This window comes from Planococcus citri, chromosome 4, assembly GCF_950023065.1.
Source record: "Planococcus citri chromosome 4, ihPlaCitr1.1, whole genome shotgun sequence".
In the NCBI taxonomy this organism is placed as follows: domain Eukaryota; kingdom Metazoa; phylum Arthropoda; class Insecta; order Hemiptera; family Pseudococcidae; genus Planococcus; species Planococcus citri.
Window position 1 is genome coordinate 963,896 of NC_088680.1, and position 15,895 is coordinate 979,790.

General features: G+C 34.5%; 1 protein-coding gene across 1 annotated transcript in view; it reads left to right on the plus strand.

Moving 5' to 3' along the window:
- Window positions 1–4,816: 4,816 nt before the first annotated feature.
- The window catches only part of LOC135843223 (uncharacterized), a 111,234-nt gene continuing 100,155 nt past the window's right edge, over window positions 4,817–15,895 (plus strand). The window contains exon 1 of the mRNA XM_065361030.1: window positions 4,817–5,285. Within this exon, the coding sequence (XP_065217102.1) occupies window positions 5,249–5,285 (37 nt within the window). The 5' untranslated portion in view covers window positions 4,817–5,248. The remainder of the gene's footprint in view (window positions 5,286–15,895) is intronic.

A 15,895-nucleotide genomic window follows, 5' to 3' on the forward strand; every position in this document is an offset into this window, starting at 1 on the left:
TATCGCCCAAATACAAGTAGAGATAGTCTACAAACAACAAACAATATGGGTGGATGGGACGATGGCTTCCGGCTACTACCAGTTCCAGCTTTACGCACCCCCATGAGCATCACTTATACCCGATTGTACATATTACGAATGTGTATCTACTCTTCATTTCTCAAGACGTGTTTTTCCCCGCAGCAATATGTGCACGACGTGCCGTGTAATTAGCGTGAAATTAGCATTTCCGATAATGTGGCCAAGTACATACCACACACAAGTACACATTTACGAGTAGATTATCGCACACCCTAGAACATAAATTAGGGGTCGAGTGAGGAAAAAAATGGTCTCAGATTTTTTTTTTGTTACTAAATCATTGAAATGGATGATCTAGCTGGAGATGGTAGCGACATTTGGGACTCAATCTACGTTGGGAAAAATGAAGGATGAGGGATGAGGGGGGATTTGGAAAATCTATACCACGTTTTTTTTTTACCTCGTTGCCTTTTCAGGCAGACTCTGTCAAATCTCCTCGACAAAGTTAACAAAAAAAGAAAAGAGAGAGAGTGAGAGAGAGAAAAACAAACCTGAAAACCAACGTAAAAGAAAAAAGGTTAATCAACGATCATTGTTTTTACTTTCAAATCCGGCGAATAATTACGAAACGTTCTTGTCGTCATTTATACGGGCAACGTTGATAAAATCAAGCGGTCAAGGAGAAGTTTTTAAAGGCTCATATATGTCGACTTACTTTTGAAATATGACACTTTTATAAACGATCTTTCATAGCGAATCCGTGATAAGTAACTAAATTAACGGACGTTGCTGCGAAAAGGATCTAAAGCAGCACGCGAATTAGAAATTAAGCGTACCGAACACGTCATTTTCCGGAAAAAGGGACAACTTTTAAACCCGATGATAGAGTTTTTTTTTCTTTTTTTTTCTTTTCTTTTCTTTTCGAATAAGTATTTCGTACTATAATGATAGTACTGCCTCCCGAGTTTTCAAATTAAAGGTTATATAGGTGGACGTTGGTAGGTGGTAGGTAGTACAGCTAGGTAGTACCTTGGAGTATTCGCCCAATGCTGCCGTCGCGTCCGCGTCCAGGCTCACGATGCTATAACCCCTCATCATTGTAATGTCCATTATAGACTACGAGTACGATAAAACGTAATTTCATGAAATTGGCTGCATGTACCATACCGTGCCCTCCAACAACTAGTACTTAATATGTACACTGTACGGTACACTCCTTCCTAGCTTATCTTTACTCGACTCGATGTCTTTCAGTGCTGAGTGTCGCGGTCAAATCTATCTGGCTGCCTTTTGTTTTTAAAAAATTCGTCGCAGGTGATGGTCAACTTTTTCTGATTGATTCAATTCTGCGATATGGGAGCGAAATTTTTACGAATTTAAAATTCAAGCCATTCTGCACGACGATGACAAAGAAATTTTCGTGGTGGGGTTACCTACCCTACTCGTAATAATCCAGTGTACATTCAACAACCCTACACGGATAGGCACATTACCTACATACGAGTACATACATATATATAAGAGTACTTTACAGTGTTGGGTGGGCTCATGAGCATAATAAGTATCTCTTTGCTGCGATTACTCTTATACAATAAAACATCTCGATAATTTTTAAAACACTATCTAAATCGTTTTTAAAAGGGGTTACAGAGTACAATAAAATACAGTGGTACACGTACCTATATTCAACCGCGATGTGGTGTTGATCTGCATAATGCATTAAAAAAAGCAAGCTATTATTTAATTTGTGGGTCAATTGAATTTATGTACCTACTACGATAATAGATAAGGTATCCGGCTCGTTATTTTATTAATTGTATCACCATTTGTTGAGAACAAGGTGTCTATACTGTCTAATCCCTGTAAAATCAGTAAAAGTCAGCAAAACACTAGCAACATTTTCAATTTTCTCAAAATTACCAGTAATATACTTTAAATTTACCAGTAATTTACCAAAAAAAAAACACTTGATTACCGATAATTTAATTACAGGTAATTATTGAATCAAAGTTATCTGTAATTTACCTGAAAATTACCAGTAAGTAAGTAATTAACGAGAAAATTACCAGTGATTTACCAAAAAAATTGCCAGTGGTTTACCAGAAAACTTCCTGTAATTTACCAGAAATTTACTGGTAATTTACCAGAAAACTTCCTGTAATTTACCAGAAAATTACCGGTAATTTACCAGAAAATTACCAGTAATTTACCAGAAAATTACCAGTAATTTACCAGAAAATTACCAGTAATTTACCAGAAAATTACCAGTAATTTACCAGAAAATTACCAGTAATTTACCAGAAAATTACCAGTAATCTACAAGAAAATTACCAGAAAATTGCCAGAAAATTACCAGTAATTTACCAGAAGACTTCCTGTAATTTACCAGAAAATTACCAGAAATTTACCAGGAAATTACCAGTAATTTACCAGGAAATTACCACATTACCAGTAATTTACCAGAAAGTTACCAGAAAATTACCAGTAATTTACCAGAAAATTACTGTAATTTACCAGAAAATTACCTGTAATTTACCAGAAAATTACCTGTAATTTACCAGAAAATTACCTGTAATTTACCAGAAAATTACCTGTAATTTACCAGAAAATTACCTGTAATTTACCAGAAAATTACCTGTAATTTACCAAAACTCCCTGTAATTTACCAGAAAATTACCAGTAATTTACCAGAAAACTTCCTGTAATTCACAAGAAAATGGCCAGTAATCAACGAGAAAATTTCCTGTAAGTAACCCAAAATTGCAGAAAAACAATCACATGGCAATTTACCTAAAGGTACCAGTAATTTACTAAAAAGTTACGTAATGTTCGCCAAAATTTACCAGTAGTTTACGACACCAATTACCAGACATTTATCAAAACGTACCCACCAATTTAGTTAATGATATTTAATAATGTTTGGGTTCTGAGTTCTGAGTTTTAAGGGTTTTGGAATGAACCAAAAAGGTTAGTTGAAGAGAGACTCTAAATGCCCGAAAATTAATTGGAAAATATTTCCTCCATTTTTAAAACAGTTTTTTACCGCATTTTCTCTTTAGCTCCAGCTGGACGGGATGACGGGATGAGGTTTGAAATGAAGAGTTGAAATGGGTTGGGGAAGAGATTTAACCCCCCCCCTTTTAAAATTTTTTTCAACTTTGGGATCTCCATACAAAGTGACTATTAACAGTGAATGGGGCGAAGTAATCGAAATTTCTCTTGAAAAGCTAATGTATGTACTTATGAATAGAATTCCAAGGTACATGAAAATTGAAAAACCAAAAAATGTTAACACGTTTGATTTATTTAAATTTTTGATTTTACCCATTTTGGAGGCTATAGGTATACAAAGGAGGCAACTTTGAGAGACACACGGAAATTTTTTTTGAAAAGGGAGTTATTTAAAAAAATTTTGAACATAAGTGAATTGTTTAAAAAAAATTTACGGACTTCGACTTTTTTTAAATTTTGTCTTTTGCAACTTTTGGGATGCTTATACAACAGGATCGATATTGTTTGAGTTTGAGGGAAATTTGTTCCTAAAAATGAGGTTATTTCGAGAGATTCATAAACTAGAAATGAAAAAATTTCAAAATTTGTTTTTACTCAATTTTTTTTAAATCTTTGATTTTTTCTATTTTTTGCGGGGGGGTGGGGGATGTTTCTTCAGGGGTGATTTTTCACGAGAATTCTGACAGAAATACTTATTAAAATTTTTTACATAGATTGGATTTTTTCATTTTTCCTCTCAACTTTGAGGGTTTCTGGTATGTCTTAACTTCGAGGTTGGATTACTAAAATATTCAGGATTTTTTTCCTTATTAAAAAAAAAAAACAGTTTTGGAAGGTGGGAGCAGAAAAATTCGCAAATAATGTCCACAATTCTAAATAAGAGTCACCCCAATAGTCCTGGTACATACGATAATTCAGTATCCACCAAAAACTGAGTTTTCCAAAAATAAATTCTGCTTGCATCACTATAGTAAGTATGTTTTCACGAGAGTAATTCTGAGTTCCATTTCAATCCTTTTTCATTGCATGAAACAAACACCATTCTTCTCCATATTCTCAAAATATGTGCATCTGCCAAGGTACTTCAAAAGTGTAGGTACCTAGGTAATTCAATTTTTTTTAAATCGGAATTCAGAGGATTGAAAACTGAATAGGCCTAATTAATAGTTGAAATCGGTACATGCTCAGCTTGTAATCAGGTAAGGGCGAGGTTAGAAGTGCATGTGGTGGTACAATCAAACAATCATTCCCCTAATCGTCATCTCACCCCAAACCATGGCCTGAGGCTAACTTGAGACGTTGCCAGAGTCGAACGACGAAGTGTGACATTCGACTTCGCAGGTGCAATATAAACGACGAAAAATGCACAGAAATAAACGCCAGCAAATAGGATAGAACTTGGAAAGTCGTCGAGTAAATATAAAAAGGAATATACCTAACTAATAACGTAATCAAACTCGATATTATGTACCGAATGGTATGGTAGTTATTTTAATTTTTTTTCTCCTATTATTTCGCTTTGGTCGCGTCCGCGTCGTGCCAATGGTAACTCAGCTTAGAGTTAGGAACGCGAGGTGCACGCAGCAAGTACAACTTCGTATACTTGGTAGGTATTAATGGTAAATTGGTAATGGTAATAGCAATAGTTAGTACGCGTGTAAAAAAATTCTCAGCTATTTGGTCACTTTTCTTTTTCGGCGTTCTCGATATCGGACAAGTACCGCTTTTCTCATTAATTATTTCATTTTCGCGTCTCGCGGTTCTCTCTTTTTATTTATTTTTTGGTGTGTGAGGCAGCGCACAGGTTACGTAAGCGGCGGACCGTTTGCGCGTTAACCAATAGACACAGACATAGGTACAGGTACAGGTACCTACCTTACCTGTGCGTTATATGTACTTAATCGCCTTCTTTTACGTTTTCATTTTTTCTTCTTCATTGTTTTGTTTCTCTCTTATATTTGTACGTACCCTACCGGTATATTCAACTCGATCCGATCGCGATCCTCTACCTGTTTTTTTTTATGCGACAATTGGCGATTTTTTTTTAAAAGTTTAAACGTCGCTCGTGCTATATTTTACTATGTGCGAGATTTACTTTTGTTTCGGTGATTTACAAATAATTGTTTAAGAATTTTTTGTTCGACTTTTTACGTGTATTTCGAAGTCGTCGTCTCCGTCCTGATTGCGCTGTTTCGCAACGTTTCTTGGATTTTTAATGCGTTCTAAAGGTGTCGCTCGACGAATGCCTTCAGGTAATTTATTAAATATTTGCGCACAGTTTTTCACTGCGGGTACATCGTAATTTTTTTTGCACCATCTTCAAGTACTGATTTCCTAAACTTCTAGCTAGATTAGTTGACAATTTATATTTTTTTTACAGCGGTATGTTCTTTATTTCTTCCACAAGAATATTTACATTTGAAAAAAAAAAATTAAAAAAGAGGAAAATTAATTGCTTTGGTAATAGATCTGTATTCATTTGAAACAGTTTCTGCTCTCGCCTTTTCCATAAGAATGCTTAACAGTGACAATAGCGACATATTTTCCTGAAAATTTGACAAACAAATTGCTGAATGTTTTATTAAAATGTATACTTTACAAGGGAGGGGAATTTTTTGAACCAGACGAAACTAAATCGAAAGAGCTTGCAAAAGTACATCGCCAGTCTAAATTTCAGACGTATTTTTTTATTTTTGGTGAATTTTTGAGAGTCAAAAATCATAGCAGATGGGCTATGGGCGGTTTGGCCTTGTCCTCGGATTTCGAAACTAACTAGTGGAAATTGTTCCTTATGGTCCAAAACCCTCGCGATGAAAATTTTAAATCGTCAAGTCATCATCTCTAATCTCACAATTTCAGTTAAAAATTTACACCTTGGAGTTCTCAATTGATTTTGAAAATATTTGATTTTTTTCACCAATAATTAGAGCATTTTTCCAAATTGAAAAAGAAAGTGGTTTTGACAAAAATGAGTAAAAAAATCACAAGTTTTAAAATTCGCCGAAGGTACTGCAATTTCACCCCTTTTGAAGGGGTTAAAGATGATTTGGCGGTGTGCAAATTTTATCACTGGAGTTTTAGGCCATAAGGAATAACTTGCGTTGGTTGGTTGCAAAATCAGAGGACAAAGCGAAATCGTCTATTTTACCGGCTATGCTCTTTGGGCCAAAAATGCAAAAAGCAAAAATTTCCCCAAATTGATCTAGATCGCTAAAATTTGGTATGTGTCCTATTTTAGACCCCTTAAATTGATTCAATACAAGTTTAAACCGTTTTGAGCAATTTTAGAGCCACCATCAGATTTTTAAAAGCTGAAATGTTCACAAAATTTTATCAAATAAAGAAAATTTACTTTGTACCTTGACTTTAACTTGCTGATTTTGAGTCATTTGGAGAAGCTTTCATGTCGTTTTCGAGCCTCTGACAATTTTTTGGAAATTTTAGTTGACCAAAAAATATCATAAAATCTGTAGAAATTAATTCGAGCACCTTTAAACTTGTTCAGCGCATGTAGGGGACCCACTTGACCAATTACACATCAATTTTCCAAAACCTCGTTCTACTGGTTTGGAACCATCAATTTTGGAATTATCAATCGTGACATTCCTGGAAAAATATTTCCCAAATTAGCTGAAGTCGATTTTGGAAAAGTGGTGTGTAATTACTTAGTCAAGTAGGTCACTAAAAAGCCGCAATTACGTTATATGAATATGCTGAAGCTGTCTTGGGCACTTTTTACGACACATTTTGAAAATGAGGATTTTTCAATATGTGGCCAAAGGATTCAGATTGGTTTGAAACCATCTCCAGCTGACTGAGCATGTTGAAAGTAGGATACAAAGTGAATTTTAGCTTTCCAACTTCGTTGAGCGAAATTTTATGAAAATACCAATTTCCAAAAACCTCCAGAGGCTCCAGAGTTGCACAAAGAGGTTTAATAGAACACTGAGAATTTTTTTTTTTTTGAAAAAGTTCCTTCAGTGCAAAACATTTCTTCAATAAAATTCTTCCCATGGAAATTTCTCGTACAAAAGTTCTTCCCCTATAAAATTGGTTCCACATGAAACCATATAATTACTCACATAAAATATTCTCTATTCCCCTTTTTGGGTCCAATTTGGGGCTAAGGTTGAAAATGAATACGAGACCTGAAATCAAAAACCCAAGAATTGTTAGGTTTGATATTAAATATTCTAAATTTTGAAGCAGATTTCTTTGTAGAGTGCTCAAATTGGGTTGATGAATAGAAAACCCAGAATCAGCGACCTCACCTTCCTCCTCTTAGCACTACGTCTGAATTTACTATTTCTCAAACTTGATTTTTGTGTTTCTAGTTTGGAATTTCCAAACACTCGACTTATACTTTTACTATTTTTTCAAAAAAAATGGATCCTAGAAATATCTATTTTGATTTTCATGCAGAAGATTTTATAAAGAATGAGTTTGATAGAAAGAGAATTTTACACGAGAAGAATTTTACCTTTGACTAACTGCCTCCCTCCCCCTCCCTCCAAAATGACCTGGCCTGGAAGTGGAAATTTGGCAGGTGCGTTTGGAAGATACTTATCCTGAAGGTTGTGTGTGTTTTTTGCAAGTGTCATCTTTTCAACCCACTTTATTCCTTTTTAGCAGCAAAATCGTTGGTTTTTGGCAATTTTTTTAAACGGTTCTTAACCAAATAAACATATTGAAATTTATTTTTTCAAAACGTGTCAACTAATTTGCAGGGCACGAGACTCAATTGTAACGAGGTATCGCAATTTATCACCTTCTCGGGTAAAGTTTATCATACCAGACGTTTTATCTATCGACAAAAAATTGTCAAAAATGTGGTATGTCGCGACTATATAGCGAGACATTCTTCGAGGCCTTATCGTGCGTCTTATAACGTATTATTTTATACCGAGAGAAGGGTGAAGGACCAGAAGTACGTATACGTAATGCATACAAGATCATACAATCGAATAAAAGTGCAAAATATGTACGCAGAGAGGTACGCGACGATATGTAGGTAGAGGTACATACGTTGATACGAATACGAACACACATAACAAATGTGTGGCCAATGAACTGAAACTAAACATTCTCATCTCGGATGATTAACTTGTAGAATTACGCGATTGCGAAATGAGTACAACTACATAGTCGTTGTGTTAACCTCGCTTTTCACCAATACAATTGATCTTCGTGTGCAATAAGTATAAACGTTCTGCCGAGAGAAAAGAAAACATACTCGTATGTACTTGTACTTGTGCGAGCGAAAAAGAAGAAAAAGAAGCAGAAAAAGAATAAGAAACTTCGTCCTCTTGGAAATTGAATGACATCATTCGCTTCAAGAACAAGGGAGCGCAAGTGTTCTTGCGTCAAGGAATTACATCTGCTGGTGCTGAGAACTGTATAAAATACATACGACCGAAGGAAAGGAAAAAATGCCACCTATATCCGTAATTAACAATCGACTTTGTTTGAATCGTTAATCGATTGTTTGTCAATACGAGAATGCGAACTGAGCTTGTATTTCCCGCCTCTCGTCATGGTTATCGCTTCTTCGCGAGATCGCGACGTCAAAGTCAAAAGCTTCGCGAATGTCAACTTCAATAAGTACATACATACCTATATCAGCTGTACATATGTGTTGGAATGGTTTTTCAAGTCTGTTATCCTGCTTATTATGTTCTTGTTCTATGCTTTTAACGCTGATGGCGATGGGTAGTGATCCTCATTTTTATCTGCACCAAATTTTTCTAGAGCTCGAACAGGCTCATGGCCTATTCACAATGTTTCCAACGAATCAATTTCCAAAACAAGCACCATGAAATAACAATGAGAAAAAACAGAATAATACAAAGCTAAACGCTATCACCCTCTCTCTTCCCATTCTTCTATTCCTGCGGTACCTACCTAGTTGTTTACCAAGGTGTTAAATAGGAAATGAATCAATTTCGGCGATACTATCTCGAAACAGATACCCGTTTTCTTCTTCTTTTTGTTTCTTAATACGCGTGTGTTTGGCTGCAATTAATCCCTTAATACTTTCAACACCAGTGGGAACATTTAATTACATTGTACGTGCATGTTCATCACGCCACGTTGCGTGTGAATGTTGTTAAGATTCTCGCTTTCGACTTTATCCTAAATTACTTTATCTCTTTGCCCGAGTCAATATGAAATCCTCCGTATAGACTGTGTAATTCATTAAGTCGCTATTACTCGTAATTCGTGTGTATCTGGTACCAGGCAGCGCATAAAACGATTCGACATCTTGTGATTTTTAATTTGTGCCCTGCCCTGTCCCTCTCCCCTTGCTGCACTTGTATCATCAATTTACCAGCATTATCATTATAAGTATTAGACAAATATGCATTTTTGTGTGTTTTTCCACAAGTGTCTGTGGCTCGAATATTTCAATCGAGTTTTCGTCAATTTGTCATTTCGATCCTTATGATCTCCTTTTAATGATTTCAAATTTAATTAGGAAGATGTTAAGAGGAGAGAGCCCGACGAGAGCTTGAAAGCATTTTAAAACAACAAACTCGAAAAAAAGTTTAAAAAAATTGAACAATTACGATTTTTGAATATTATGCGCATTTGAGTAGATCGCGAAAAACATGTTGGAGGATTTTGGCCAAATCCAGTGGGACTTTCATTTTGAGTAGAAAATCAGTCACTCAGAAAAAATGTGAGCTTCGCGGAGACACTCCTGGAGGGCAGTTATGGGTTCTCAAAGACAGAGCATTTTTGAAAAAAAATCAGATTTTTTCGACTTAGCCCCTATCTACACAATCTTTCTTAAAATTATTTTGACATTTTGAAAAATTCATAAAAAAGTGAAAAATGAACTTGTAGAGCTGAAATTTTGGATGATTGGTTTTTTGAAATGCTCTTTCCAAATACCCAGAATTTTTCAAATCCAATATGAAGAATTTGAGTAGGTAGTTTCTTTGGGAATTCCAATGTTGACTTTATTTTCAGACTCGAGACCCTTCAAAGTCACTCTGGCCCTACAATTTTTTAAATATCGAAAAATGGATGAAAGTGCAGAAGCAGAATTATTACTTGAAGACACTGCAGCAGTCTCATTTCCATTTATGCGTTCGCATAATTTATCTGCTGCTTTAGCTAATTCATCTAAAGAAGTTGTTGACAAAACTGTCAAAATATCGGCTGCGGATTTCAGTAATTGATCTATAAACATTTCTAGGAGAACATCATCGGTTACTTTATCTTTAGCTAATGATTTCATTTCTCTAAAATATTCAGATGGTTTGTGATCACCTCCAGAAATACCTTTCAATAACTTTTTAACACGTTCAGCATCGCTTGGCTCGATTTTCTTTTATTATTTTATCTTTCTATGTAGTATAAGGACTTATGGTAGGCAGATTATTTATTATATCAAATACGCGACTCGTTATTTCGTGTGGTAGTGACGCAACCATATGATCAAATTTATCTTCCCAGATACAATTTTTGCCAGTTTAAATCGAGTTTCTACCTACTTTACCCATGTTGTAATGCCACCAGGAGCTTTGACTTTATAATTTGGAATGAGAATATTATAGTATCGATTTTGATCACCTGCACCGTGATTTTCTGCTGTAGTTTCAGGCATGATGTAAAAAATGAATAACAATAATATTAAATTCATAAAAAATATCGTTTGAGTCGGGGTTACCAAATGTCGGAACCAAATACCAAATCAATATCAACAATAACAAATACTTTTATTATCTCGTCAACTACTTCATAACAACTAGAAACTATATAAGATAAAATTCTCATCAACAAGACCAGCAACCCGCGGCCAACTATATTTTATATTTTAGCGCTTTCACGCAGCGAATTACATCTGATTCTTATCATCTCCACATTGGCGAACATTACTTGAAGAAGAAATTGAAATGTTTAAATGATGTAAAACTCGAAAAAAAAACTAGTAAAATCAATGAAAATGAGCAAAAGGTGATGAAATCAAGTAAAAATTCTGCAAATCAACAAAAAAAAATATGATAAAATCTCAGTAAAATTTGGCAGAAAATTGAAAAAAATTCGCACCAAAAATAAGCTAGAATAATTTGATAAAAATAATGAAAAAAAAATGAAATTCAATAATACTCGTACGTTGCAAAAACTTTATAAGTCAGTGTTGAAAGAGCTCAGAAACCTGTGAAGATGAGCATTAAAATTACCGCCAACTAACAAAAAAATTATGAAATTTCTATAAAATTTGGCAATGCATGAAAAGTGTTGAAAACCTGGTAAAATTATGTAGCTTGAATTACTCGTAGGCAAAATTTTGTTGTTAGGCTACTTTCCAAGCAGCTCTGATTTTTGCTGGTTTTCTTTTTTCAAAGGCTGAACGAAATTGAAAAATGAAATCATCATTTTTCGATATTATGTAGAAGAAAAAAATATTTGGAGTAATGAGTTTTGAATTTCTATACTGATGATATCTCTAAAACAATTTCAAATTGCTTGAAAAAAGTCAACTTTTGTTGGAGATTCCAAAATCGGCTTCAAAATACTTACAATTGATTTTAGAAGGGAGAGAGGATCGACTTTTATTTTCCACACGAATTTTTTGTGATAGAGAGGGGGGGAGGTTGAAAATGCGTAGGTTATTCATCAATTGGTTATTTTCACAATTTTGAAAAAATCTTCCAAAAATCAAAAGTCAATTTCTCAATTTCCTCTGAGATGTGTGTGAGATGAGCTCTTTCGAAATTATTTTTTTCCCGTTAAAAATGCTAAAAATGCTGAAAATTGAACCGTTTTCAAAATTTTAAAAACGGAATTTCATAATTTTTTCGAAAAATGTTGCATACGATATCTGTAAACACGTAACTCAATCAAGGTATTGAGACCACAAAAATTCATACATATTTAGTATGTACATAAATAAAATATTTTACGCAAACGCAACTGTACCTCACAACAAGGTTTTACCTATACCATACCACTCAGCGATAGATGCCACCTCATATCCCACCCGAGCTTACACATAAAAGCGAATAAATGCGGCGTTTAGTTTGAAAAGCGAGTCAAAAGTCGCGTAACTAATGATACTCGAGAAAAGAGAAGAAATGTGTACCTGCAACAGCACCTAGCACCTACCTACGACTAACGATATAAGTAAAAGTTGAAACGAGTGTATAGGTTAGGTACCTATGTGTGTAACTCATGTTGTATACTCGTATATGGTACGGTGTACGGTTAAAGGCGACGTAAAAGGCTGTAAAAGGAGCGTCGAATGGCAGAGGGAGCGAGGTTGTGATTGTTGGGTTTGCGTTTTGTGTTTGCTATCTCATCTTACGGTTAGATAGGTGTATATACGCGGTACCTACTACCTACATTAATTATTCGTAATAATAGTAAGTCAGCCATTCGGTAGTAATTATTTTTTTTTGCGCGTGTTTGTGCATTGAAAAAGCTTCTGAAATGTCTGCAAAGTAATTTATTTTTGAATGAATAATAATTTTGAAATTAAAAGAGGTTAGTTAAAAGTAAACAAAGAGCTGACATTCGCGGAGCGTTTTCTTTCGAAGGGTTCGCTAAATACGGTTTCGTTTTAACAAAAGAACCGCGTTCATTTGCAAAACTCATCAACAAAAATTGATTCTTTTCCTATCGAAAAACATTTTACAGGTTTCGGACGTTGTTGGAAATTTTCTTTTACAGCGTTTGCAATTAATAAAAATCGCGTCTCGGATGATTACGTATTATCTGCAGTCGATTCGTATATTTACTCGTATTTATAGCGCGTGTAAGTATTTCGAAATCTTTTTCTATTAATTTATTTGTATCATTCGCTGGTTGTATTTTTCACATAAGTGCTCTCTGCTCTCGGATTTGAAAAATTAGTAAGATGAAACATGTCTATTCTCACCATTCCAGATCACTGAGTTGAAATTTAACCCATATAATGTTCCTTCAATTTTATTTATTTCAAAATTTTAGTATTATTAGAGGAGCACTGAGGGGTAGAATTGAAAAAATTGACGATTAATGGCGAAATGATCTATGAAAGGTGTGTGTAAAATTTAAAATTTTTAGGGCAATGTCTAAGTATAACATGCCCCCCCCCCTCCTGGGTCATTCTACGTCAATTGGACCAAGAAGTGGTAGGTGGGTTCGGCGATTTTTTTGAAATGATTCCTGTGGAAAGACCTTGCGAAGGGATGACCAATGGTGCAAATCGCAGCCCTCTAGCCCATTTTTAACGGCAGCCAGGGGGTGTCAAAGTTTTCAGTGAACCTAAAATATCATCCATTTCAGCAGTGGATTACTCGATAACCGCGATACCTACCAAAATGGAACTTTTCCACATAGTTAGGGGTTTTGAAAGGCTTTTTGGTGATATAATAAAAATCAGTGTTGCCACTTTTTTTCGTACAAAAAATTAGCTCAAAAAGTTTCAAACGTAGTTTTCATATCGTTCCGACTCTCAAAAATTCTGAAAAAAATATATTATGGACAACTGTTCATGCTGAACAACATATTAAAAAATTGGGATGGTAACATGTTGCAAAAATGATTTTAAAAAATTTAATTTTGCGAAAAAAATGCGATTTTTTGATTTAAAACATGAAAAAAAGTTTTGATAGGTGAAGTTGACCCATTTGACCCCTATTTTTACGTATCTGTTGAAAACGTTGAAAAAACTTGTTCAATCAATGAAATGAACTCCTCACAAAAAAATAAAGATTCCAGAAGATTCAAAAAAATGAACGAATTTTCATTTTTTTTGTTGTGAGTGTAATTTTTATCAACTTTTTCATGAAATACGTCAGAAAGAGGTCAAAATAAGACAACTGAATAAATTTAAACTTTGTTTGATGTTTAAAATTGAAAATTGCATTTTTTTTGTGAGTTCATTTCATTGAGTGAACGGGTTTTTCAAACTTTTTCAACAGATACGTAAAAATAGAGGTCAAATGGGTCATCTTCACCTATCAGAACTTTTTTTCATGTTTTAAATCAAAAAACCACATTTTTTCGCAAACTTTGAATTTTTTAAAATCATTTCTGCAACATGTTACCAGCCCAATTTTTTAATATGTTTTTCAGCATGAAAAATTGTCCACAGTATATTTTTTTCAGAATTTTTGAGAGTCGGAACGATATGAAAACTACGTTTTGAAACTTTTTGAGCTAATTTTTTCTACGAAAAAAAGTGGCAACACTGATTTTTATGATATCACCAAAAAGCCTTTCAAAACCCCTAACTATGGGGAAAAGTTTAATTTTGGTAGGTATCGCGGTTATCGAGTAATCCACTGCCGAAATGGATGATATATTTAGGTTCACTGAAAACTTTGACACCCCCTGGCTGCCGTTAAAAATGGGCTAGAGGGCTGCGATTTGCGCCATTGGTCATCCCTTCGAAAGGTCTTTCCACAGGAAAAAATTCAAAAAAATCGCCGAACCCCCCTACCACTTCTTGGTCCAATTGACGTGGAATGGTAGCTCAATGACCTCAACAGTACGTAGAAAAAAAAGTTCAGATTTTCAAGTGAATATTCAAAATTTCCGGGGAAAGCTCACAAATTGTTTTAAAGCTTCTTTTTTTGGAGGGGGTGGGGGGGGGGTGTCACGTGTTCTCACAGGTTTGAACCTTTGAAAAAGCTCATGATTATTTTTGTCAAGTTCAAAAGTCCTCAAAATAGTTCTTTCATTCCATAGATGATAATTCCATAATTTTCTCCTTCAGATGGAATGTTTAAAATTGAACAACTAAGTACCTCATCTACATGTACGTACATATATGTGAAAATGAAGTATGAACATCAAAAGACCACACATAAACCAAAAAGATAAATTTTTAATAGGAAATTCTTTTCGAAACTTAAAGGGAAATGATCAGAGCTAGTCAGATCCAATGAGGTCTTCTCTATATCGAGTCTGATCAGGTCTAAACAGATAATCCAATCAAAACTCTAATCTGATCAGATTCAATCATTTTCTGTGAGATACTTAAAACAATTTCAATTTTTTTTAAAAACTCTCAGCTCTCACCAAAGAGGGACATCAATGTATATTCTAGGAGGGTCATTCCACGTCAATTGGACGAAGAAGTGGTAGGTGGGTTCGGCGATTTTTTTGAATTTTTTCCTGTGGAAAGACCTTTCGAAGGGATGACCAATGGCGCAAATCGCAGCCCTCTAGCCCATTTTTAACGGCAGCCAGGGGGTGTCAAAGTTTTCAGTGAACCTAAATATATCATCCATTTCGGCAGTGGATTACTCGATAACCGCGATACCTACCAAAATTAAACTTTTCCCCATAGTTAGGGGTTTTGAAAGGCTTTTTGGTGATATCATAAAAATCAGTGTTGCCACTTTTTTTCGTAGAAAAAATTAGCTCAAAAAGTTTCAAAACGTAGTTTTCATATCGTTCCGACTCTCAAAAATTCTGAAAAAAATATACTGTGGACAATTTTTCATGCTGAAAAACATATTAAAAAATTGGGCTGGTAATATGTTGCAGAAATGATTTTAAAAAATTCAAAGTTTGCGAAAAAATGTGGTTTTTTGATTTAAAACATGAAAAAAAGTTCTGATAGGTGAAGATGACCCATTTGACCTCTATTTTTACGTATCTGTTGAAAAAGTTTGAAAAACCCGTTCACTCAATGAAATGAACTCACAAAAAAAATGCAATTTTCAATTTTAAACATCAAACAAAGTTTAAATTTATTCAGTTGTCTTATTTTGACCTCTTTCTGACGTATTTCATGAAAAAGTTGATAAAAATTACACTCACAACAAAAAAAATGAAAATTCGTTCATTTTTTTGAATCTTCTGGAATCTTTATTTTTTTGTGAGGAGTTCATTTCATTGATTGAACAAGTTTTTTCAACGT